Genomic DNA, 27129 nt, shown 5'->3' on the forward strand with positions numbered 1-27129 from the left:
AAAGATGTATGATAAAAACATCCTAAAGATTGATGCTATACATTGTTTGACATGTTTCTACAAACTGTAGTATAACTTTTTGGACTTTTCGTCTCAACAAAATGCGCGAGCATGGCGCATTTGGATAACTCGACTGAACGCGCGAACAAAAAGGAGGTATTTGGACATAAATATGGAGTTTATCGAACAAAACAAACATTTCTTGTGGAAGTGGGTGTCCTGGGAGTGCATTCCGACGAAGATCAGCAAAGGTAAATGAAGATTTATAATACTATTCTGACTTTTTTTGACTCCAGAACTTGGCGGGTAACTGTATAGCTTGCTTTGATGGCTGAGCTCTGTACTCAGAATATTGAACAATGTGCTTACGCCATAAAGCTATTTTGAAATCTGACACAGCGACTGCATTAAGGAGTAGTGTATCTATAATTCTTTCAATAACTGTTGTAAAGTTTATCAACGTTTATGATGAGTATTTTTGTAAATTGATGTGCTCCTTCACCAGTGGTATTGGAGGCAAAACATTTTCTGAACATCACGCGCCAATGTAAAATGGGGTTTTTGGATATAAATATGAACTTTATCGAACAAAACATACATGTATTGTGTAACATTGAGTCCTGGGAGTGTCCCATCTGATGAAGATCATCAAAGGTTAGTGATTAATTTTAGCTGTATTTCTGTTTTTTGTGACGCCTCTCCTTGCTTGGAAAATGGCTGTGTGGTTTTTCTTGTCAAGTTGATGTCCTAACATAATCTAATGTTATGCTTTCGCCGTAAAGCCTTTTTGAAATCGGACAATGTGGTTGGATTAACGAGAATCTTATCTTTAAAATGGTGTATAATACTTTTGTTGTTTTGAATTTGGCGCTCTGCTATTTCACTGGCTGTTGAATAGTGTGTCCCGCAGGTGGGATGCTACCGTCCCACATACCCCAGAGAGATTAACACTTTTTTGGTTACTATATGATTCCATATGTGTTATATCGTAGGTTTGATGTCTTCAACATTATTCTACAATGTAGAAAATAGTAAAAATAATGAAAAACCCTGGAATGAGTAGGTGTGTCCAAACTACTGTATCTATAGGTAATATTTAATCTATATTACAGATAAATGTAGTATATCTATAGGTCATATTTCATCTATATTAATAATGTAGTATATCTATAGGTCATATTTAATCTATATTACAGATAAATGTAGTGTACCTATAGGTCATATTTAATCTATATTAATAATGTAGTGTATCTATAGGTCATATTTAATCTATATTAATAATGTAGTATACCTATAAATCATATGTAATCTATATTAATAATGTAGTGTACCTATAGGTCATATTTAATCTATATTAATAATGTAGTATATCTATAGGTCATATTTAATCTATATTAATAATGTAGTGTACCTATAGGTCATATTTAATCTATATTACAGATACACTACATTTATCTATAGGTCATATTTAATCTATATTAATAATGTAGTATATCTATAGGTCATATTTAATCTATATTAATAATGTAGTATACCTATAGGTCATATTTAATCTATATTACAGATAAATGTAGTATATCTATAGGTCATATTTAATCTATATTAATAATGTAGTATATCTATAGGTCATATTTAATCTATATTAATAATGTAGTGTACCTATAGGTCATATTTAATCTATATTACAGATAAATGTAGTATATCTATAGGTCATATTTAATCTATATTAATAATGTAGTGTATCTATAGGTCATATTTAATCTATATTAATAATGTAGTGTATCTATAGGTCATATTTAATCTATATTAATAATGTAGTATACCTATAGGTCATATTTAATCTATATTAATAATGTAGTGTACCTATAGGTCATATTTAATCTATATTAATAATGTAGTATATCTATAGGTCATATTTAATCTATGTTAATAATGTAGTGTACCTATAGGTCATATTTAATCTATATTACAGATAAATGTAGTGTACCTATAGGTCATATTTAATCTATATTAATAATGTAGTGTACCTATAGGTCATATTTAATCTATATTAATAATGTAGTGTATCTATAGGTCATATTTAATCTATATTAATAATGTAGTATACCTATAGGTCATATTTAATCTATATTACAGATAAATGTAGTATATCTATAGGTAATATTTAATCTATATTAATAATGTACTGTATCTATAGGTCATATTTAATCTATATTAATAATGTAGTGTATCTATAGGTCATATTTAATCTATATTAATAATGTAGTGTACCTATAGGTCATATTTAATCTATATTAATAATGTACTGTATCTATAGGTCATATTTAATCTATATTAATAATGTAGTATATCTATAGGTCATATTTAATCTATATTAATAATGTAGTGTACCTATAGGTCATATTTAATCTATATTAATAATGTAGTGTATCTATAGGTCATATTTAATCTATATTAATAATGTACTGTATCTATAGGTCATATTTAATCTATATTAATAATGTAGTATATCTATAGGTCATATTTAATCTATATTAATAATGTAGTATATCTATAGGTCATATTTAATCTATATTAATAATGTAGTGTACCTATAGGTCATATTTAATCTATATTAATAATGTAGTGTACCTATAGGTCATATTTAATCTATATTAATAATGTAGTGTACCTATAGGTCAAATTTAATCTATATTAATAATGTAGTATACCTATAGGTCATATTTAATCTATATTAATAATGTAGTATATCTATAGGTCATATTTAATCTATATTAATAATGTAGTGTACCTATAGGTCATATTTAATCTATATTAATAATGTAGTGTACCTATAGGTCATATTTAATCTATATTAATAATGTAGTGTATCTATAGGTCATATTTAATCTATATTAATAATGTAGTATACCTATAGGTCATATTTAATCTATATTAATAATGTAGTATACCTATAGGTCATATTTAATCTATATTAATAATGTAGTATATCTATATTAATAATGTAGTATACCTATAGGTCATATTTAATCTATATTAATAATGTAGTGTATCTATATTAATAATGTAGTATACCTATATATTTAATCTATATTAATAATGTAGTATACCTATGATCATCCAGAAAGAGAAGCGGATCCAGGTTCCTCGGCCCAGCTGACACATCAGGAAGATGTTAATAAACATACTGGCCACTGGGAGGAAGGGAAGCAGGGGCACCTGGGAGGAGAGGAGGAGAGGAGGAGAGGAGGAGAAGAGGAGGCGTGAGGAGAGGGGAGAAGGTGTGAGGAGAGGAGGAGAAGGGAGAAGAGGAGGCATGAGGAGAGGAGGAGAAGGGAGAAGAGGAGGGGAGAAGGGAGGAGAGGAGGCATGAGGAGAGGAGGAGAAGGGAGAAGAGCCGAGGAGGCATGAGGAGAGGGGAGAAGGGAGGAGAAGAGGCATGAGGAGAGGAGGAGAAGGGAGAAGAGGAGGCATGAGGAGAGGGGAGAAGGGAGGAGAGGAGGCATGAGGAGAGGAGGAGAAGGGAGAAGAGCCGAGGAGGCATGAGGAGAGGGGAGAAGGGAGGAGAGGAGGCATGAGGAGAGGAGGAGAAGGGAGAAGAGCCGAGGAGGCATGAGGAGAGGGGAGAAGGGAGGAGAGCAGAATAGGCGTGAGGAGAGGGGAGAAGGGAGGAGAGCAGAATAGGCGTGAGGAGAGGGGAGAAGGGAGGAGAAGAGGCATGAGGAGAGGAGGAGAAGGGAGAAGAGGAGGCATGAGGAGAGGGGAGAAGGGAGGAGAGGAGGCATGAGGAGAGGAGGCATGAGGAGAGGGGAGAAGAGGAGAGGAGGAGGCATGAGGAGAGGGGAGAAGAGGAGAGGAGGAGGCGTGAGGAGGCATGAGGAGAGGGGAGAAGAGGAGAGGAGGAGGCGTGAGGAGAGGAGGAGAAGAGAGGAGAGGAGTGGAGGCGTGAGGAGAGGGGAGAAGGGAGGAGAGGAGGCATGAGGAGAGGAGGAGTGGAGGCGTGAGGAGAGGGGAGAAGAGGAGGCATGAGGAGAAGAGGAGAGGGGAGAAGAGGAGGCATGAGGGGAGAAGATGAGAGGCGTGAGGAGAAGGGAGAAGAGGAGAGGGGGGAGGAGGAGAGGGGAGAGGGGGAGAAGAGAAGATTTATAAACATAGTGGCTCCTGGGAGGATAGGGAGGAGAGGCATGTCCCTGACCGTGGGGTGCAGCTGAGTGAACATACCTTGAAAGAGAGATTGGTCTTGCTCTCAGGCTGTCTCCAGACCAGTAGAGTGACTGCCAGACAGGCTGTAAATATGAGGCTCAGTAGAGAGACAGACCAGGAAGCAAAGCCTCCCTGCACTGCTACCACACAGAAGATACACACCAATACTCCTGTAGGGAGAGAGACAGACACAGAGACAGTAAGGAAGAGACAGAGGAGACCAGAGCTAACACTCCTGTAGGGAGAGAGACAGACACAGAGACAGTAAGGAAGAGACAGAGGAGACCAGAGCTAACACTCCTGTAGGGAGAGAGACAGACACAGAGACAGTAAGGAAGAGACAGAGGTGACCAGAGCTAACACTCCTGTAGGGAGAGAGACAGACACAGAGACAGTAAGGAAGAGACAGAGGTGACCAGAGCTAACACTCCTGTAGGGAGAGAGACAGAGACAGACACAGAGACAGTAAGGAAGAGACAGAGGGGACCAGAGCTAACACTCCTGTAGGGAGAGAGACAGAGACAGACACAGAGACAGTAAGGAAGAGACAGAGGAGACCAGAGCTAATACTCCTGTAGGGAGAGAGACAGAGACAGACACAGAGACAGTAAGGAAGAGACAGAGGAGACCAGAGCTAACACTCCTGTAGGGAGAGAGACAGAGACAGACACAGAGACAGTAAGGAAGAGACAGAGGAGACCAGAGCTAACACTCCTGTAGGGAGAGAGACAGACACAGAGACAGTAAGGAAGAGACAGGTGAGACCAGAGCTAACACTCCTGTAGGGAGAGAGACAGACACAGAGACAGTAAGGAAGAGACAGAGGAGACCAGAGCTAATACTCCTGTAGGGAGAGAGACAGACACAGAGACAGTAAGGAAGAGACAGAGGAGACCAGAGCTAACACTCCTGTAGGGAGAGAGACAGACACAGAGACAGTAAGGAAGAGACAGGTGAGACCAGAGCTAACACTCCTGTAGGGAGAGAGACAGACACAGAGACAGTAAGGAAGAGACAGAGGAGACCAGAGCTAACACTCCTGTAGGGAGAGAGACAGAGACAGACACAGAGACAGTAAGGAAGAGACAGAGGGGACCAGAGCTAACACTCCTGTAGGGAGAGAGACAGAGACAGACACAGAGACAGTAAGGAAGAGACAGAGGAGACCAGAGCTAACACTCCTGTAGGGAGAGAGACAGACACAGAGACAGTAAGGAAGAGACAGAGGAGACCAGAGCTAACACTCCTGTAGGGAGAGAGACAGACACAGAGACAGTAAGGAAGAGACAGAGGAGACCAGAGCTAACACTCCTGTAGGGAGAGAGACAGACACAGAGACAGTAAGGAAGAGACAGAGGAGACCAGAGCTAACACTCCTGTAGGGAGAGAGACAGAGACAGACACAGAGACAGTAAGGAAGAGACAGAGGGGACCAGAGCTAACACTCCTGTAGGGAGAGAGACAGAGACAGACACAGAGACAGTAAGGAAGAGACAGAGGAGACCAGAGCTAACACTCCTGTAGGGAGAGAGACAGACACAGAGACAGTAAGGAAGAGACAGGTGAGACCAGAGCTAACACTCCTGTAGGGAGAGAGACAGACACAGAGACAGTAAGGAAGAGACAGAGGTGTATAGGTGTGTGTGTGTGTGTGTATATGTGTGTGTGTGTGTGTGTGTGTGTGTGTGTGTGTGTGTGTGTGTGTGTGTGTGTGTGTGTGTGTGTGTGTGTGTGTGTGTGTGTGTGTGTGTGTGTGTCTTACCTAATGTACTGGTACAGATGTTGACTACAAAGCCAGACAGGTTGTTGGGTTCTGTGTTGTGAGGGAACAAAAGGTTTTTGGCACAGAACACCTCCTCTGCTCCCGGCAGGATCCCCACACTGCCCTCGTTAACGGACTCTAAGGTGTCTGGCTCGTCCTGCGTAGCAGCCATCTGATAGGCCATGCTGGATTGTTCCGGCTGGTACCTGCAGGACAGAAAGAATAGCCACATTAATAACCAGGTAAACACGATAACCCGCCACTTGTTGAAGAAATGCAACCACTCTGAAATTCACAGACAGAGCTATGGATCCAAGAACTGATCATCCATGAGCAAATACTAACCTGAGTACTAGAACACAGGCTGCCACCAAGGTGTAGGGTGTAGGGTGTAGTATGTAGGGTACTAACCTGAGTACTAGAACACAGGCTGCCACCAAGGTGTAGGGTGTAGGGTGTAGTATGTTGGGTACTAACCTGAGGACTAGAACACAGGCTGCCACCAAGGTGTAGGGTGTAGGGTGTAGTATGTTGGGTACTAACCTGAGTACTAGAACACAGGCTGCCACCAAGGTGTAGGGTGTAGGGTGTAGTATGTTGGGTACTAACCTGAGTACTAGAACACAGGCTGCCACCAAGGTGTAGGGTGTAGGGTGTAGTATGTTGGGTACTAACCTGAGTACTAGAACACAGGCTGCCACCAAGGTGTAGGGTGTAGGGTGTAGTATGTTGGGTACTAACCTGAGTACTAGAACACAGGCTGCCACCAAGGTGTAGACTAGTAGGGTGTAGGGTGTAGTATGTAGGGTACTAACCTGAGGACTAGAACACAGGCTGCCACCAAGGTGTAGGGTGTAGGGTGTAGTATGTTGGGTACTAACCTGAGTACTAGAACACAGGCTGCCACCAAGGTGTAGACTAGTAGGGTGTAGGGTGTAGTATGTAGGGTACTAACCTGAGGACTAGAACACAGGCTGCCACCAAGGTGTAGACTAGTAGGGTGTAGGGTGTAGTATGTAGGGAACTAACCTGAGTACTAGAACACAGGCTGCCACCAAGGTGTAGACTAGTAGGGTGTAGGGTGTAGTATGTAGGGTACTAACCTGAGTACTAGAACACAGGCTGCCACCAAGGTGTAGACTAGTAGGGTGTAGGGTGTAGTATGTAGGGTACTAACCTGAGTACTAGAACACAGGCTGCCACCAAGGTGTAGACTAGTAGGGTGTAGGGTGTAGTATGTAGGGTACTAACCTGAGTACTAGAACACAGGCTGCCACCAAGGTGTAGGGTGTAGGGTGTAGTATGTAGGGTACTAACCTGAGTACTAGAACACAGGCTGCCACCAAGGTGTAGGCCAGCAAGGTGCCGATAGACATCAGATCAACCAGGTCCTTCAGGTCAAACAGGAAGGCCATCACCGCTGTAGGAAGAAGTCCAAGACCATGAAGAAATATGACATACGACAGAATCTATCCCAGAATAACCCAGTTTAAAATACAAGCCAATGCACACATTAATGGGCGGTGTTCCTGGACACAGATATTCCTGGACTAAAAAGCAAGCTCAACGGAGAATCTAAAATAAGCTGTTTTTCAGGACTAGGTATAAATCTGTGTCTGAGAAACCGCCCCAAAATAACATAATTCTGTTTGATTCTGGCATTAGGCATCTGCAGTAAGAATTAACATTATGATGACTCAACAACTGCCCTTTTCTGACAAAGAGACATAATAACAGTTTTATTCCATTTCCTGTGAAACATGTTACACACAACATATTCACATCACGCTACAGTATCACCGCTACCAGTAGACTAGACACAGTAGTCACCTTCAATTCACGTACAGGAAATAGGGAAGAAAAACGGCATCATTTTTCAAACTTTTGAAGAGTAGAGACTAAGAAACTGTCTGTTTCACATGTTTTGCTTCTGCTTAACTAAATCACAGTTCTCTATAATACCTTCAACCTAAAGTCTCTGTCTGCTACACCTCTCTCTCCTCCTCAGGTTCCTTCAACCTAAAGTCTCTGTCTGCTACACCTCTCTCCTCCTCAGGTTCCTTCAACCTAAAGTCTCTGTCTGCTACACCTCTCTCTCCTCCTCAGGTTCCTTCAACCTAAAGTCTCTGTCTGCTACACCTCTCTCTCTCCTCCTCAGGCTCCTTCAACATAAAGTCTCGGTCTGCTACACCTCTCTCTCCTCCTCAGGCTCCTTCAACCTAAAGTCTCTGTCTGCTACACCTCTCTCTCCTCCTCAGGTTCCTTCAACCTAAAGTCTCTGTCTGCTACACCTCTCTCTCTCCTCCTCAGGCTCCTTCAACCTAAAGTCTCTGTCTGCTACACCTCTCTCTCTCCTCCTCAGGTTCCTTCAACCTAAAGTCTCTGTCTGCTACACCTCTCTCTCCTCCTCAGGCTCCTTCAACCTAAAGTCTCTGTCTGCTACACCTCTCTCTCCTCCTCAGGTTCCTTCAACCTAAAGTCTCTGTCTGCTACACCTCTCTCTACTCCTCAGGCTCCTTCAACCTAAAGTCTCTGTCTGCTACACCTCTCTCTCCTCCTCAGGTTCCTTCAACCTAAAGTCTCTGTCTGCTACACCTCTCTCCTCCTCAGGTTCCTTCAACCTAAAGTCTCTGTCTGCTACACCTCTCTCTCCTCCTCAGGTTCCTTCAACCTAAAGTCTCTGTCCTGCTACACCTCTCTCTCTCCTCCTCAGGCTCCTTCAACATAAAGTCTCGGTCTGCTACACCTCTCTCTCCTCCTCAGGCTCCTTCAACCTAAAGTCTCTGTCTGCTACACCTCTCTCTCCTCCTCAGGTTCCTTCAACCTAAAGTCTCTGTCTGCTACACCTCTCTCTCTCCTCCTCAGGCTCCTTCAACCTAAAGTCTCTGTCTGCTACACCTCTCTCCTCCTCAGGTTCCTTCAACCTAAAGTCTCTGTCTGCTACACCTCTCTCTCCTCCTCAGGTTCCTTCAACCTAAAGTCTCTGTCTGCTACACCTCTCTCTCTCCTCCTCAGGCTCCTTCAACATAAAGTCTCGGTCTGCTACACCTCTCTCTCCTCCTCAGGCTCCTTCAACCTAAAGTCTCTGTCTGCTACACCTCTCTCTCCTCCTCAGGTTCCTTCAACCTAAAGTCTCTGTCTGCTACACCTCTCTCTCTCCTCCTCAGGCTCCTTCAACCTAAAGTCTCTGTCTGCTACACCTCTCTCTCCTCCTCAGGTTCCTTCAACCTAAAGTCTCTGTCTGCTACACCTCTCTCCTCCTCAGGTTCCTTCAACCTAAAGTCTCTGTCTGCTACACCTCTCTCTCCTCCTCAGGTTCCTTCAACCTAAAGTCTCTGTCTGCTACACCTCTCTCTCTCCTCCTCAGGCTCCTTCAACATAAAGTCTCGGTCTGCTACACCTCTCTCTCCTCCTCAGGCTCCTTCAACCTAAAGTCTCTGTCTGCTACACCTCTCTCTCCTCCTCAGGTTCCTTCAACCTAAAGTCTCTGTCTGCTACAACCTCTCTCTCCTCCTCAGGCTCCTTCAACCTAAAGTCTCTGTCTGCTACACCTCTCTCTCCTCCTCAGGTTCCTTCAACCTAAAGTCTCTGTCTGCTACACCTCTCTCCTCCTCAGGTTCCTTCAACCTAAAGTCTCTGTCTGCTACACCTCTCTCTCCTCCTCAGGATCCTTCAACCTAAAGTCTCTGTCTGCTACACCTCTCTCTCTCCTCCTCAGGCTCCTTCAACATAAAGTCTCGGTCTGCTACACCTCTCTCTCCTCCTCAGGCTTCCTTCAACCTAAAGTCTCTGTCTGCTACACCTCTCTCTCCTCCTCAGGTTCCTTCAACCTAAAGTCTCTGTCTGCTACACCTCTCTCTCCTCCTCAGGCTCCTTCAACCTAAAGTCTCTGTCTGCTACACCTCTCTCTCCTCCTCAGGTTCCTTCAACCTAAAGTCTCTGTCTGCTACACCTCTCTCCTCCTCAGGTTCCTTCAACCTAAAGTCTCTGTCTGCTACACCTCTCTCTCCTCCTCAGGCTCCTTCAACATAAAGTCTCGGTCTGCTACACCTCTCTCTCCTCCTCAGGCTCCTTCAACCTAAAGTCTCTGTCTGCTACACCTCTCTCTCCTCCTCAGGTTCCTTCAACCTAAAGTCTCTGTCTGCTACACCTCTCTCTCTCCTCTCAGGTTCCTTCAACCTAAAGTCTCTGTCTGCTACACCTCTCTCTCCTCCTCAGGCTCCTTCAACCTAAAGTCTCTGTCTGCTACAACCTCTCTCTCTCCTCCTCAGGTTCCTTCAACCTAAAGTCTCTGTCTGCTACACCTCTCTCCTCCTCAGGCTCCTTCAACCTAAAGTCTCTGTCTGCTACACCTCTCTCTCTCCTCCTCAGGTTCCTTCAACCTAAAGTCTCTGTCTGCTACACCTCTCTCCTCCTCAGGTTCCTTCAACCTAAAGTCTCTGTCTGCTACACCTCTCTCTCCTCCTCAGGTTCCTTCAACCTAAAGTCTCTGTCTGCTACACCTCTCTCTCTCCTCCTCAGGCTCCTTCAACCTAAAGCCTCTGTCTGCTACACCTCTCTCTCCTCCTCAGGCTCCTTCAACCTAAAGCCTCTGTCTGCTACACCTCTCTCTCTCCTCCTCAGGCTCCTTCAACCTAAAGCCTCTGTCTGCTACACCTCTCTCTCTCCTCCTCAGGCTCCTTCAACCTAAAGTCTCTGTCTGCTACACCTCTCTCTCCTCCTCAGGTTCCTTCAACCTAAATTCTCTGTCTGCTACACCTCTCTCTCTCCTTCACAGGTTCCTTCAACCTAAAGTCTTTGTCTGCTACACCTCTCTCTCCTCCTCAGGTTCCTTCAACCTAAAGTCTCTGTCTGCTACACCTCTCTCTCCTCCTCAGGTTCCTTCAACCTAAAGTCTCTGTCTGCTACACCTCTCTCTCTCCTCCTCAGGGCTCCTTCAACCTAAAGTCTCTGTCTGCTACACCTCTCTCTCTCTCCTCCTCAGGCTCCTTCAACCTAAAGTCTCTGTCTGCTACACCTCTCCTCTCCTCCTCAGGGTCCTTCAACCTAAAGTCTCTGTCTGCTACACCTCTCTCTCCTCCTCAGGCTCCTTCAACCTAAAGTCTCTGTCTGCTACACCTCTCTCTCCTCCTCAGGCTCCTTCAACCTAAAGTCTCTGTCTGCTACACCTCTCTCTCCTCCTCAGGTTCCTTCACCTAAAGTCTCTGTCTGCTACACCTCTCTCTCTCCTCCTCAGGTTCCTTCAACCTAAAGTCTCTGTCTGCTACACCTCTCTCTCTCCTCCTCAGGCTCCTTCAACCTAAAGTGTCTGTCTGCTACACCTCTCTCTCCTCCTCAGGCTCCTTCAACCTAAAGTCTCTGTCTGCCACTACACCTCTCTCTCCCTCCTCAGGTCCCTTCAACCTAAAGTCTCTGTCTGCTACACCTCTCTCCTCCTCCTCAGGTTCCTTCAACCTAAAGTCTCTGTCTGCTCCACACCTCTCTCTCCTCCTCAGGTTCCTTCAACCTAAAGTCTCTGTCTGCTACACCTCTCTCTCTCCTCCTCAGGCTCCTTCACACCTAAAGTCTCTGTCTGCTACACCTCTCTCTCTCCTCAGGTTCCTTCAACCTAAAGTCTCTGTCTGCTACACCTCTCTCTCTCCTCCTCAGGTTCCTTCAACCTAAAGTCTTCTGTCTGCTACCACCTCTCCTCTCTCCTCCTCAGGCTCCTTCAACCTAAAGTGTCTGTCTGCTACACCTCTCTCTCCTCCTCAGGTTCCTTCAACCTAAAGTCTCTGTCTGCTACACCTCTCTCTTCTCCTCCTCAGGTTCCTTCAACCTAAAGTCTCTGTCTGCTACACCTCTCTCTCCTCCTCAGGTTCCTTCAACCTAAAGTCTCTGTCTGCTACACCTCTCTCTCCTCCTCAGTTCCTTCAACCTAAGTCTCTGTCTGCTACACCTCTCTCTCCTCCTCAGGCTCCTTCAACCTAAAGTCTCTGTCTGCTACACCTCTCTCTCCTCCTCCTCAGGCTCCTTCAACCTAAAGTCTCTGTCTGCTACACCTCTCTCCTCCTCAGGTTCCTTCAACCTAAAGTCTCTGTCTGCTACACCTCTCTCTCCTCCTCAGGTTCCTTCAACCTAAGTCTCTGTCTGCTACACCTCTCTCTCTCCTCCTCAGGCTCCTTCAACATAAAGTCTCGTCTGCTACACCTCTCTCTCCTCCTCAGGCTCCTTCAACCTAAAGTCTCTGTCTGCTACACCTCTCTCTCCTCCTCAGGTTCCTTCAACCTAAAGTCTCTGTCTGCTACACCTCTCTCTCTCCTCCTCAGGCTCCTTCAACCTAAAGTCTCTGTCTGCTACACCTCTCTCTCCTCCTCAGGTTCCTTCAACCTAAAGTCTCTGTCTGCTACACCTCTCTCCTCCTCAGGTTCCTTCAACCTAAAGTCTCTGTCTGCTACACCTCTCTCTCCTCCTCAGGTTCCTTCAACCTAAAGTCTCTGTCTGCTACACCTCTCTCTCTCCTCCTCAGGCTCCTTCAACATAAAGTCTCGGTCTGCTACACCTCTCTCTCCTCCTCAGGCTCCTTCAACCTAAAGTCTCTGTCTGCTACACCTCTCTCTCCTCCTCAGGTTCCTTCAACCTAAAGTCTCTGTCTGCTACACCTCTCTCTCTCCTCCTCAGGTTCCTTCAACCTAAAGTCTCTGTCTGCTACACCTCTCTCTCCTCCTCAGGCTCCTTCAACCTAAAGTCTCTGTCTGCTACACCTCTCTCTCCTCCTCAGGTTCCTTCAACCTAAAGTCTCTGTCTGCTACACCTCTCTCTACTCCTCAGGCTCCTTCAACCTAAAGTCTCTGTCTGCTACACCTCTCTCTCCTCCTCAGGTTCCTTCAACCTAAAGTCTCTGTCTGCTACACCTCTCTCCTCCTCAGGTTCCTTCAACCTAAAGTCTCTGTCTGCTACACCTCTCTCTCCTCCTCAGGTTCCTTCAACCTAAAGTCTCTGTCTGCTACACCTCTCTCTCTCCTCCTCAGGCTCCTTCAACATAAAGTCTCGGTCTGCTACACCTCTCTCTCCTCCTCAGGCTCCTTCAACCTAAAGTCTCTGTCTGCTACACCTCTCTCTCCTCCTCAGGTTCCTTCAACCTAAAGTCTCTGTCTGCTACACCTCTCTCTCTCCTCCTCAGGCTCCTTCAACCTAAAGTCTCTGTCTGCTACACCTCTCTCTCCTCCTCAGGTTCCTTCAACCTAAAGTCTCTGTCTGCTACACCTCTCTCCTCCTCAGGCTCCTTCAACCTAAAGTCTCTGTCTGCTACACCTCTCTCTCCTCCTCAGGTTCCTTCAACCTAAAGTCTCTGTCTGCTACACCTCTCTCTCTCCTCCTCAGGCTCCTTCAACATAAAGTCTCGGTCTGCTACACCTCTCTCTCCTCCTCAGGCTCCTTCAACCTAAAGTCTCTGTCTGCTACACCTCTCTCTCCTCCTCAGGTTCCTTCAACCTAAAGTCTCTGTCTGCTACACCTCTCTCTCCTCCTCAGGCTCCTTCAACCTAAAGTCTCTGTCTGCTACACCTCTCTCTCCTCCTCAGGTTCCTTCAACCTAAAGTCTCTGTCTGCTACACCTCTCTCCTCCTCAGGTTCCTTCAACCTAAAGTCTCTGTCTGCTACACCTCTCTCTCCTCCTCAGGTTCCTTCAACCTAAAGTCTCTGTCTGCTACACCTCTCTCTCTCCTCCTCAGGCTCCTTCAACATAAAGTCTCGGTCTGCTACACACTCTCTCTCCTCCTCAGGCTCCTTCAACCTAAAGTCTCTGTCTGCTACACCTCTCTCTCCTCCTCAGGTTCCTTCAACCTAAAGTCTCGGTCTGCTACACCTCTCTCTCCTCCTCAGGCTCCTTCAACCTAAAGTCTCTGTCTGCTACACCTCTCTCTCCTCCTCAGGTTCCTTCAACCTAAAGTCTCTGTCTGCTACACCTCTCTCCTCCTCAGGTTCCTTCAACCTAAAGTCTCTGTCTGCTACACCTCTCTCTCCTCCTCAGGTTCCTTCAACCTAAAGTCTCTGTCTGCTACACCTCTCTCTCCTCCTCAGGCTCCTTCAACCTAAAGTCTCTGTCTGCTACACCTCTCTCTCCTCCTCAGGTTCCTTCAACCTAAAGTCTCTGTCTGCTACACCTCTCTCTCCTCCTCAGGTTCCTTCAACCTAAAGTCTCTGTCTGCTACACCTCTCTCTCTCCTCCTCAGGCTCCTTCAACATAAAGTCTCGGTCTGCTACACCTCTCTCTCCTCCTCAGGCTCCTTCAACCTAAAGTCTCTGTCTGCTACACCTCTCTCTCCTCCTCAGGTTCCTTCAACCTAAAGTCTCTGTCTGCTACACCTCTCTCTCTCCTCCTCAGGTTCCTTCAACCTAAAGTCTCTGTCTGCTACACCTCTCTCTCCTCCTCAGGCTCCTTCAACCTAAGTCTCTGTCTGCTACACCTCTCTCTCTCCTCCTCAGGTTCCTTCAACCTAAAGTCTCTGTCTGCTACACCTCTCTCCTCCTCAGGCTCCTTCAACCTAAAGTCTCTGTCTGCTACACCTCTCTCTCTCCTCCTCAGGTTCCTTCAACCTAAAGTCTCTGTCTGCTACACCTCTCTCCTCCTCAGGTTCCTTCAACCTAAAGTCTCTGTCTGCTACACCTCTCTCTCCTCCTCAGGTTCCTTCAACCTAAAGTCTCTGTCTGCTACACCTCTCTCTCTCCTCCTCAGGCTCCTTCAACCTAAAGCCTCTGTCTGCTACACCTCTCTCTCTCCTCCTCAGGCTTCCTTCAACCTAAAGTCTCTGTCTGCTACACCTCTCTCTCCTCCTCAGGTTCCTTCAACCTAAATTCTCTGTCTGCTACACCTCTCTCTCTCCTTCACAGGTTCCTTCAACCTAAAGGCTCTGTCTGCTACACCTCTCTCTCCTCCTCAGGTTCCTTCAACCTAAAGTCTCTGTCTGCTACACCTCTCTCTCCTCCTCAGGTTCCTTCAACCTAAAGTCTCTGTCTGCTACACCTCTCTCTCTCCTCCTCAGGCTCCTTCAACCTAAAGTCTCTGTCTGCTACACCTCTCTCTCTCCTCCTCAGGCTCCTTCAACCTAAAGTCTCTGTCTGCTACACCTCTCTCTCCTCCTCAGGGTCCTTCAACCTAAAGTCTCTGTCTGCTACACCTCTCTCTCCTCCTCAGGCTCCTTCAACCTAAAGTCTCTGTCTGCTACACCTCTCTCTCCTCCTCAGGCTCTTTCAACCTAAAGTCTCTGTCTGCTACACCTCTCTCTCCTCCTCAGGTTCCTTCAACCTAAAGTCTCTGTCTGCTACACCTCTCTCTCTCCTCCTCAGGTTCCTTCAACCTAAAGTCTCTGTCTGCTACACCTCTCTCTCTCCTCCTCAGGCTCCTTCAACCTAAAGTCTCTGTCTGCTACACCTCTCTCCTCCTCCTCGGTTCCTTCAACCTAAAGTCTCTGTCTGCTACACCTCTCTCTCCTCCTCAGGTTCCTTCAACCTAAAGTCTCTGTCTGCTACACCTCTCCTCTCCTCAGCTCTTCAACCTAAGTTCTACCTCTCTCCGTCCTCCTCAGGTTCCTTCAACCTAAAGTCTCTGTCTGCTACAACCTCTCTCTCTCCTCCTCAGGTTCCTTCAACCTAAAGTCTCTGTCTGCTACACCTCTCTCTCTCCTCCTCAGGCTCCTTCAACCTAAAGTGTCTGTCTGCTACACCTCTCTCTCCTCCTCAGGCTTCCTTCAACCTAAAGTGTCTGTCTGCTACACCTCTCTCTCCTCCTCAGGTTCCTTCAACCTAAAGTCTCTGTCTGCTACACCTCTCTCTCTCTCCTCAGGTTTCCTTCAACCTAAGTCTCTGTCTGCTACACCTCTCTCTCCTCCTCAGGTTCCTTCAACCTAAAGTCTCTGTCTGCTACACCTCTCTCTCCTCCTCAGGTTCCTTCAACCTAAAGTCTCTGTCTGCTACACCTCTCTCTCCTCCTCAGGCTCCTTCAACCTAAAGTCTCTGTCTGCTACACCTCTCTCTCTCCTCCTCAGGCTCCTTCAACCTAAAGTCTCTGTCTGCTACACCTCTCTCCTCCTCAGGTTCCTTCACCTAAAGTCTCTGTCTGCTACACCTCTCTCTCCTCTCAGGTTCCTTCAACCTAAAGTCTCTGTCTGCTACACCTCTCTCTCTCCTCCTCAGGCTCCTTCAACATAAAGTCTCGGTCTGCTACACCTCTCTCTCTCCTCCTCAGGCTCCTTCAACCTAAAGTCTCTGTCTGCTACACCTCTCTCTCCTCCTCAGGTTCCTTCAACCTAAAGTCTCTGTCTGCTACACCTCTCTCTCTCCTCCTCAGGCTCCTTCAACCTAAAGTCTCTGTCTGCTACACCTCTCTCTCCTCCTCAGGTTCCTTCAACCTAAAGTCTCTGTCTGCTACACCTCTCTCCTCCTCAGGTTCCTTCAACCTAAAGTCTCTGTCTGCTACACCTCTCTCTCCTCCTCAGGTTCCTTCAACCTAAAGTCTCTGTCTGCTACACCTCTCTCTCTCCTCCTCAGGCTCCTTCAACATAAAGTCTCGGTCTGCTACACCTCTCTCTCCTCCTCAGGCTCCTTCAACCTAAAGTCTCTGTCTGCTACACCTCTCTCTCCTCCTCAGGTTCCTTCAACCTAAAGTCTCTGTCTGCTACACCTCTCTCTCCTCCTCAGGCTCCTTCAACCTAAAGTCTCTGTCTGCTACACCTCTCTCTCCTCCTCAGGTTCCTTCAACCTAAAGTCTCTGTCTGCTACACCTCTCTCCTCCTCAGGTTCCTTCAACCTAAAGTCTCTGTCTGCTACACCTCTCTCTCCTCCTCAGGTTCCTTCAACCTAAAGTCTCTGTCTGCTACACCTCTCTCTCTCCTCCTCAGGCTCCTTCAACATAAAGTCTCGGTCTGCTACACCTCTCTCTCCTCCTCAGGCTCCTTCAACCTAAAGTCTCTGTCTGCTACACCTCTCTCTCCTCCTCAGGTTCCTTCAACCTAAAGTCTCTGTCTGCTACACCTCTCTCTCCTCCTCAGGCTCCTTCAACCTAAAGTCTCTGTCTGCTACACCTCTCTCTCCTCCTCAGGTTCCTTCAACCTAAAGTCTCTGTCTGCTACACCTCTCTCCTCCTCAGGTTCCTTCAACCTAAAGTCTCTGTCTGCTACACCTCTCTCTCCTCCTCAGGTTCCTTCAACCTAAAGTCTCTGTCTGCTACACCTCTCTCTCCTCCTCAGGCTCCTTCAACCTAAAGTCTCTGTCTGCTACACCTCTCTCTCCTCCTCAGGTTCCTTCAACCTAAAGTCTCTGTCTGCTACACCTCTCTCTCCTCCTCAGGTTCCTTCAACCTAAAGTCTCTGTCTGCTACACCTCTCTCTCTCCTCCTCAGGCTCCTTCAACATAAAGTCTCGGTCTGCTACACCTCTCTCTCCTCCTCAGGCTCCTTCAACCTAAAGTCTCTGTCTGCTACACCTCTCTCTCCTCCTCAGGTTCCTTCAACCTAAAGTCTCTGTCTGCTACACCTCTCTCTCTCCTCCTCAGGTTCCTTCAACCTAAAGTCTCTGTCTGCTACACCTCTCTCTCCTCCTCAGGCTCCTTCAACCTAAAGTCTCTGTCTGCTACACCTCTCTCTCTCCTCCTCAGGTTCCTTCAACCTAAAGTCTCTGTCTGCTACACCTCTCTCCTCCTCAGGCTCCTTCAACCTAAAGTCTCTGTCTGCTACACCTCTCTCTCTCCTCCTCAGGTTCCTTCAACCTAAAGTCTCTGTCTGCTACACCTCTCTCCTCCTCAGGTTCCTTCAACCTAAAGTCTCTGTCTGCTACACCTCTCTCTCCTCCTCAGGTTCCTTCAACCTAAAGTCTCTGTCTGCTACACCTCTCTCTCTCCTCCTCAGGCTCCTTCAACCTAAAGCCTCTGTCTGCTACACCTCTCTCTCTCCTCCTCAGGCTCCTTCAACCTAAAGTCTCTGTCTGCTACACCTCTCTCTCCTCCTCAGGTTCCTTCAACCTAAATTCTCTGTCTGCTACACCTCTCTCTCTCCTTCACAGGTTCCTTCAACCTAAAGGCTCTGTCTGCTACACCTCTCTCTCCTCCTCAGGTTCCTTCAACCTAAAGTCTCTGTCTGCTACACCTCTCTCTCCTCCTCAGGTTCCTTCAACCTAAAGTCTCTGTCTGCTACACCTCTCTCTCTCCTCCTCAGGCTCCTTCAACCTAAAGTCTCTGTCTGCTACACCTCTCTCTCTCCTCCTCAGGCTCCTTCAACCTAAAGTCTCTGTCTGCTACACCTCTCTCTCCTCCTCAGGGTCCTTCAACCTAAAGTCTCTGTCTGCTACACCTCTCTCTCCTCCTCAGGCTCCTTCAACCTAAAGTCTCTGTCTGCTACACCTCTCTCTCCTCCTCAGGCTCTTTCAACCTAAAGTCTCTGTCTGCTACACCTCTCTCTCCTCCTCAGGTTCCTTCAACCTAAAGTCTCTGTCTGCTACACCTCTCTCTCTCCTCCTCAGGTTCCTTCAACCTAAAGTCTCTGTCTGCTACACCTCTCTCTCTCCTCCTCAGGCTCCTTCAACCTAAAGTGTCTGTCTGCTACACCTCTCTCTCCTCCTCAGGCTCCTTCAACCTAAAGTCTCTGTCTGCTACACCTCTCTCTCCTCCTCAGGTCCCTTCAACCTAAAGTCTCTGTCTGCTACACCTCTCTCTCCTCCTCAGGTTCCTTCAACCTAAAGTCTCTGTCTGCTACACCTCTCTCTCCTCCTCAGGTTCCTTCAACCTAAAGTCTCTGTCTGCTACACCTCTCTCTCTCCTCCTCAGGCTCCTTCAACCTAAAGTCTCTGTCTGCTACACCTCTCTCTCCTCCTCAGGTTCCTTCAACCTAAAGTCTCTGTCTGCTACACCTCTCTCTCTCCTCCTCAGGTTCCTTCAACCTAAAGTCTCTGTCTGCTACACCTCTCTCTCTCCTCCTCAGGCTCCTTCAACCTAAAGTGTCTGTCTGCTACACCTCTCTCTCCTCCTCAGGTTCCTTCAACCTAAAGTCTCTGTCTGCTACACCTCTCTCTCTCCTCCTCAGGTTCCTTCAACCTAAAGTCTCTGTCTGCTACACCTCTCTCTCCTCCTCAGGTTCCTTCAACCTAAAGTCTCTGTCTGCTACACCTCTCTCTCCTCCTCAGGTTCCTTCAACCTAAAGTCTCTGTCTGCTACACCTCTCTCTCCTCCTCAGGCTCCTTCAACCTAAAGTCTCTGTCTGCTACACCTCTCTCTCTCCTCCTCAGGCTCCTTCAACCTAAAGTCTCTGTCTGCTACACCTCTCTCTCCTCCTCAGGTTCCTTCAACCTAAAGTCTCTGTCTGCTACACCTCTCTCTCTCCTCCTCAGGTTCCTTCAACCTAAAGTCTCTGTCTGCTACACCTCTCTCTCCTCCTCAGGCTCCTTCAACCTAAAGTCTCTGTCTGCTACACCTCTCTCTCCTCCTCAGGTTCCTTCAACCTAAAGTCTCTGTCTGCTACACCTCTCTCTCCTCCTCAGGTTCCTTCAACCTAAAGTCTCTGTCTGCTACACCTCTCTCTCCTCCTCAGGCTCCTTCAACCTAAAGTCTCTGTCTGCTACACCTCTCTCTCTCCTCCTCAGGCTCCTTCAACTTAAAGTCTCTGTCTGCTACACCTCTCTCTCCTCCTCAGGTGGGCATAGGCTTGTTACCACCAGATACAGATCAGCTCTGAGCTTAATCCTTGACCTCTAACCCAGTCTTACCGGACATGAAACCTGACGCAATGGTGGAGTTGATGGGCGACTTCCTCTCACTGACCTTGGCCAGAAAGGAGAAGAGGAGACCATCGCGGGCCATGGCAAAGATTATACGAGGGAGAGGAAACAAGGAGCCTAGAAGGCTATAGGAGGGTTGGGGGAGAGAAGGAAAGGAGGAGAGGGAGGAGGAGAGGCCAGGGGTGGAGGAGGAGGAGGAGGAGGAGATGGAGAGGGAGGAGGAGAGGCCAGGGGTGGAGGAGGAGGAGGAGGAGGAGGAAGAGGAGAGGCCAGGGATGGAGGAGGAGGAGAAGGAAAGGAGGAGAGGGAGGAGGAGAGGCCAGGGGTGGAGGAGGAGGAGAAAGAGGAGGAGGAGGAGAGGCCAGGGGTGGAGGAGGAGGAGAAGGAAAGGAGGAGAGGGAGGAGGAGAGGCCAGGGGTGGAGGAGGAGGAGGAGGAAGAGGAGAGGCCAGGGGTGGAGGAGGTGGAGGAAGAGGAGAGGCCAGGGGTGGAGGAGAAGGAAAGGAGGAGAGGGAGGAGGAGAGGCCAGGGGTGGAGGAGGAGGAGAAGGAAAGGAGGAGAAGGAGGAGGTGGAGGAAGAGAAGAGGCCAGGGTGGAGGAGGAGGTGGAGGAAGAGGAGAGGCCAGGGGTGGAGGAGGAGGAGAAGGAGCAGGTGGAGGAGAGGCCAGGGGTGGAGGAGGAGGAGGAGGTGGAGGAAGAGGAGAGGCCAGGGGTGGAGGAGGAGGTGGAGGAAGAGGCCAGGGGTGGAGGAGGAGGAGAAGGAGCAGGTGGAGGAGAGGCCAGGGGTGGAGGAGGAGGTGGAGGAAGAGGAGAGGCCAGGGGTGGAGGAGGAGGAGGTGGAGGAAGAGGAGAGGCCAGGGGTAGAAGAGGAGGAGGAGGAAGAGGAGAGGCCAGGGGTGGTGGAGGAGGAGAAGGAGGAGGTGGAGGAAGAGGAGAGGCCAGGGGTGGAGGAGGAGGAGAAGGAGGAGGTGGAGGAAGAGGAGAGGCCAGGGGTGGAAGAGGAGGAGGAGGAGGAAGGGGGCAAAGATTTATAACCCAAAAACACTCCAAGTCTCTCCATGAAGTCCTGTCACATGGTTTCAACTGCTGCAGTTCCCAGTGCACCACCCAGACACACAGAACCTTAGAGCCTTAGGATCTGTCTGCCCGTAATAAACATGTAGAGCAGACAAGATGAGTGTATAGAATCGCCTCCAAGCCAGTTCCACTGCTTTTCCTTCTTCCCCTTTAATTAGGGACTGGTTTAGACATGGGACACCAGCATTATTCCCCTTTAATTAGGGACTGGTTTAGACACGGGACACTAGGATTCTTCCCCTTTAATTAGGGACTGGTTTAGACATGGGACACAAGCATTATTCCCCTTTAATTAGGGACTGGTTTAGACATGGGACACCAGCATTATTCCCCTTTAATTAGGGACTGGTTTAGACATGGGACACTAGGATTCTTCCCCTTTAATTAGGGACTGGTTTAGACATGGGACACCAGCATTATTCCCCTTTAATTAGGGACTGGTTTAGACATGGGACACCAGCATTATTCCCCTTTAATTAGGGACTGGTTTAGACATGGGACACCAGAATTCTTCCCCTTTAATTAGGGACTGGTTTAGACATGGGACACCAGAATTCTTCCCCTTTAATTAGGGACTGGTTTAGACATGGGACACCAGAATTCTTCCCCTTTAATTAGGGACTGGTTTAGACATGGGACACCAGAATTCTTCCCCTTTAATTAGGGACTGGTTTAGACATGGGATACCAGCATTATTCCCCTTTAATTAGGGACTGGTTTAGACATGGGACACCAGAATTCTTCCCCTTTAATTAGGGACTGGTTTAGACATGGGACACTAGGATTCTTCCCCTTTAATTAGGGACTGGTTTAGACATGGGACACCAGAATTCTTCCCCTTTAATTAGGGACTGGTTTAGACATGGGACACCAGAATTCTTCCCCTTTAATTAGGGACTGGTTTAGACATGGGACACCAGAATTCTTCCCCTTTAATTAGGGACTGGTTTAGACATGGGATACCAGCATTATTCCCCTTTAATTAGGGACTGGTTTAGACATGGGATACCAGCATTATTCCCCTTTAATTAGGGACTGGTTTAGACATGGGACACCAGCATTATTCCCCTTTAATTAGGGACTGGTTTAGACATGGGACACCAGAATTCTTCCCCTTTAATTAGGGACTGGTTTAGACATGGGACACCAGATGGGTGCAATAAATGATCAGGTAGAACAGAAAATCAGTAGTACTCCACACCCCCAGGGTAATAATATCAGTAGTACTCCATACCCCCAGGGTAATAATAACAGTAGTACTCCATACCCCCAGGGTAATAATATCCGTAGTACTCCATACCCCCAGGGTAATAATAACAGTAGTACTCCATACCCCCAGGGTAATAATATCAGTAGTACTCCATACCCCCAGGGTAATAATATCCGTAGTACTCCATACCCCCAGGGTAATAATAACAGTAGTACTCCATACCCCCAGGGTAATAATATCAGTAGTACTCCATACCCCCAGGGTAATAATATCCGTAGTACTCCATACCCCCAGGGTAAAAATAACAGTAGTACTCCATACCCCCAGGGTAATAATAACAGTAGTACTCCATACCCCCAGGGTAATAATATCAGTAGTACTCCATACCCCCAGGGTAATAATAACAGTAGTACTCCACACCCCCAGGGTAATAATAACAGTAGTACTCCATACCCCCAGGGTAATAATATCCGTAGTACTCCATACCCCCAGGGTAATAATATCAGTAGTACTCCATACCCCCAGGGTAATAATATCAGTAGTACTCCACACCCCCAGGGTAATAATATCAGTAGTACTCCATACCCCCAGGGTAATAATATCAGTATTACTCAGGGTAAGATTTGAATACCCCTGGTCTATCCACGGGTTTTCTAGGTTTGGTCAGGTCTTCTAAGCAGGTGCACTGTGAACAGTAGCATGTTGAGGTAACCAGGGTAACAGCGCTAGCATTGGTTGGTTCCTGTAAGGAGGGAGCTGTAAGGGGGAGGGGGGGTGAGGTTAGCAGCCCTGTTAGTGGTTTAACTGGTTAGAAAGGGTTCTAGTCTCACCTGACACCATTCCAGAGGCTACTGTAGCGATTAGAGGGGTTTGGGTTCGGTCGCTGATCTGGGCCAGACTCTTGAAGAGGAGGCCGTCCTGAGCCATGGCCCAGATGACACGAGGCATGGGGAACATGGAGCCTAGCAGGCTAGTAGGGAGATATGAGAGCCGTGCCACACAGGGAGATATACAGGGAGATAACATCGTTAAACACACACAAAGCTACTCTAATCATTTTAGGCATAACCCAAGAATCTAGCCTAACCTGATTGCAAAATGTGTTAGAGCGTCATCTAACTCTTGTTAAAGACCAGGAACATAAGTTGGGTGAAGAACAAAACACATCCACCCTATCAGAGAAATAGTGTAGACCAGCTTACCTGGTGGACAGAGCACACAGGGACCCTACAGCCACAGCGTAGGTGGCTCCCTCCCAGCCTACGTGCTTAAAGGCCACAGGCAGAGGACTGTTCTTATCCAACATATAGTAAGGCATCATCATGGTGAGGGCACCAGACACGCCGAAGTAGGCCACGAAACAGATGAGGAGAGAGGCTACGATGCCTATTGGGATGGCTCTCTGAGGGTTCTTTACCTCCTCACCTATAGGGGTTAAAGGTCAGGGGTTAAAGGAAACAGATGAAGAGAGAGGCTACGATATCTATTGGGATGGCTCTCTGAGGGTTCTTTACCTCCTCACCTATAGGGGTTAAAGGTCAGGGGTTAAAGGAAACAGATGAGGAGAGAGGCTACGATGCCTATTGGGATGGCTCTCTGAGGGTTCTTTACCTCCTCACCTATAGGGGTTAAAGGTCAGGGGTTAATGGAAACAGATGAGGAGAGAGGCTACGATATCTATTGGGATGGCTCTCTGAGGGTTCTTTACCTCCTCACCTATAGGGGTTAAAGGTCAGGGGTTAAAGGAAACAGATGAAGAGAGAGGCTACGATGCCTATTGGGATGGCTCTCTGAGGGTTCTTTACCTCCTCACCTATAGGGGTTAAAGGTCAGGGGTTAATGGAAACAGATGAGGAGAGAGGCTACGATATCTATTGGGATGGATCTCTGAGGGTTCTTTACCTCCTCACCTATAGGGGTTGAAGTTCAGGGGTTAAAGGAAACAGATGAAGAGAGAGTTGCTGATGGCTCTCTGAGGGTTCTCCACCTCCTCCCCTATAGGGAGAGACAGAGAGTACCGGAGATGTTAGATACGGTTGCAAACTTCTGGTAATTTTCCCCAAATTCCCTGATTTTCCTGAAAAATTCTGGTTGGAAGATTCCTGGATTCTGGACGGAAAAAGGATGAAATTCAGAGGTTAATGAAGTATGTTAATAATGAGTGTTTATGAAGACATTATGAATTCTTTATAAAGCCTTGACAAGTGTACTGACCAGTGGTGGCGATACAGTCAAAGCCTACGAAGGCATAGAAACAGGTTGCTGCTCCAGAAAGGACCCCAGTAAAGCCAAACGGCATGAAGCCTCCCTGACCCAGACTCTCCTTCGATGGCAAGGACTCTGTCATACTGGGAAGAGAACACACACACACACACACACACACACACACACACACACACACACACACACACACACACACACACACACACACACACACACACACACACACACAGGCACACGCACGCACGCACAGGCACACACACACACACACGCACAGGCACACACACACACACACACGCACGCACACACAGGCACACACACACACACACAGACACACACACACAACATCAACACGTGTGCTCAGAAACAAATCCTCAGTAATACAGATGAATATCTAAAACAAACACACAGGCAGCATTAAGTAGCAAACACATGACTTCCAAACATATCCATCTGTTCCCTGTTCCCTGATCCCTGTTCCCTGATCCCTGATCAATGTTCCCTGATCCCTGTTCCCTGATCCCTGATCAATGTTCCCTGTTCCCTGTTCCCTGATCAATGTTCCCTGATCCCTGTTCCCTGATCCCTGTTCCCTGATCCCTGTTCCCTGTTCCCTGATCCCTGTTCCCTGATCCCTGTTCCCTGATCCCCGTTCCCCGATCCCTGTTCCCTGTTCCCTGATCCCTGTTCCCTGATCCCTGTTCCCTGATCCCTGTTCCCTGATCCCCGTTCCCCGTTCCCCGATCCCCGTTCCCCGATCCCTGACTCACTTCAGTGTTGCGTTGACAGTGATGTTGAGGATTTCATCAGGGTTCAGATGCCAGTTCTTTACAGTTCCTTTGACCAGCCCTGAGATGACCACAAACACCAGCACTAACACATTAATACAGGTGAACACCTTGTTCACCATGGCTGACTCCTTCACTCCAAACGCTAGTAGGCCTGGAGGAAGTGAGGGAGAGAGAAATAGAGAGATTATTATTAAAGTTATTTCAAATATTTCAATTCCAGATCTGGTTTCCCACAACAATTCTCCAGAGAAAAGGTTCAAAAACAGACAACATATAAATATATGTATTTATGGAGCAACGCCCACCTGTGAGAATGATGATGATGATGACGGCGAACATGTCTGGGTATTCAGCCAGGATCCCTGGGGCCTTCATCGCCATGTGGACCCGGCACCACTGCTCGATGTGTCGACCAATCAGCTCATCAAACGTGGCGCTCCATGCCCGAGCCACGCTAGAGGTTCCTGTTAGGAGATCCAGGATCAACACAGCTGAATTATCAGAAAGGAAAGGAGGACCAAGGCACTCTTCATATACTTCATTAAAATACCTTTATTAGTATGGCATGTTCAATAGAAACAATGTTTTTAAAAATCCAACGCGTTTCTGCTGCATGGCCTTCGTCAGGGAGTACAAAGAAATAATACAATGTTCTCTTTTTAACAGCTTTTCCAATTAGCCCTAATTTGAAGAGGGAGAGGTTACAGAATTGATTGGACACACCTAGTAAGCAATACCAAGGGGAGTGTCTCGTGATGCATCAGAGAGAGTGGATTGTGTTCCAAAATACAGCACTGAAGCAGAGAACATTAAAAGAATCATTAAAAATAATTGGGGAATCATCCAAAGTGATACGCTACTACGCCAAGTCTTTCCTGAGCCACCAGTCATAAGCTTTAAGAGATGTCCTACCCTAAAAGGACAAATTAGTCCACAGTTTTCTTCCGGGTGACTCTCAAAAAACGTGGCTTGACCACAAACCCAAGTGCTCTTTTAAATGTAACCAGTGCAACCATTGCAGAAATATTGCACAGAAAAAGTGTTTTGTTGACACAGCTTCCAAAATGGAGTATTACGTCAAGCATTTCATTAACTGCAAAACCACTCATGTCATCTACAGATTGGAATGTCCACAGTGCAAGGTGTTCTACATTGGACGGACAAAGAGACGCCTTCAAGACCGCCTAGCGGAACACAAGTACGCCATACGGGTAGGCAATGACGACTACCCCATGACAAGGCACTGCAAGTCCTTACACCATGGCAACCCTGCCTCCCTACAAGCTATGGGTATTGATCATATTCCGGCCTCTATTAGAAAAGGAGACCGTCTTAAACAGTTAAACCAAAGGGAAACTTTTTGGATTTACAAACTACAGGCCACTAACTACCCGGGTTTAAATGAAGATATGGATTTCTCACCCTTCCTGTAGGGTTGTGATGGGTCCAATTGCCCTCAGCTATGTTTAGACTGTTGTTGTTCATGTTTTGCTGTGTTCTAGTGTACTATGGAATATATTGCTTTCTTATTCTTCACACTTCTCCCAGTCACATTTAAGGTTAGCACTACCTTTCTAAGTGTTTTGATACTTCTAGCTTGGAGTTGTATTTTTATGATAACATAGCTACAGTATTTCACTTTAAAGTGTGTATAGTATTGCTTACTAGGTGTGTCCAATCAATTCTGTAACCACTCCCTCTTCAAATTAGGGTTAATTTGGAAAAGCTGTTAAAAAGAGAACATTGTATTATTTCTTTGTACTCCCTGACGAAGGCCATGCAGCCGAAACGCATCGGATTTTTAAAAACATTGTTTCTATTGAACATGCCATACTAATAAAGGTATTTTAATCAATTATATGAAGAGTGCCTTGGTCCTCCTTTCTTTTTGATGACCAATTCACCCCTTTTACCAAAGAGCACCTTCTGTCTACCAACATTTACTATTGTGTACCTTAGTAGCGCATCCCTTCCTCCTCTTTCTACTAGTACAGCTAAATTATGATCCAAGATCAACACAGCTAAATTATTATCTTCGATCAACAATGCTAAATTATGATCGAAGATCAACACAACTCAATTCTGATCTAAGATCAACACAGCTAAATGATCCAGGATCAACAAA

At 47.0% G+C, this 27129-nt stretch overlaps 1 protein-coding gene across 2 annotated transcripts in view; it reads right to left on the reverse strand.

Annotated features, from left to right (window-relative positions):
* LOC115163813 (high affinity cationic amino acid transporter 1) overlaps window positions 1-27129 on the reverse strand; it is a 61228-nt gene that overhangs the window by 1491 nt on the left and 32608 nt on the right. For both annotated transcript variants that reach the window (XM_029715994.1, XM_029715995.1), the window contains exons 3-11: window positions 25310-25468; window positions 24984-25155; window positions 24208-24341; window positions 23196-23418; window positions 22824-22963; window positions 7283-7385; window positions 5966-6171; window positions 4222-4373; window positions 3111-3219 (exon numbers count right to left, since the gene is read on the reverse strand). In XM_029715994.1, the coding sequence (XP_029571854.1) occupies window positions 3111-3219; window positions 4222-4373; window positions 5966-6171; window positions 7283-7385; window positions 22824-22963; window positions 23196-23418; window positions 24208-24341; window positions 24984-25155; window positions 25310-25468 (1398 nt within the window). The remainder of the gene's footprint in view (window positions 1-3110; window positions 3220-4221; window positions 4374-5965; window positions 6172-7282; window positions 7386-22823; window positions 22964-23195; window positions 23419-24207; window positions 24342-24983; window positions 25156-25309; window positions 25469-27129) is intronic.

The sequence above is a fragment of the Salmo trutta genome, chromosome 26 (assembly GCF_901001165.1).
Source record: "Salmo trutta chromosome 26, fSalTru1.1, whole genome shotgun sequence".
In the NCBI taxonomy this organism is placed as follows: Eukaryota; Metazoa; Chordata; class Actinopteri; order Salmoniformes; family Salmonidae; genus Salmo; species Salmo trutta.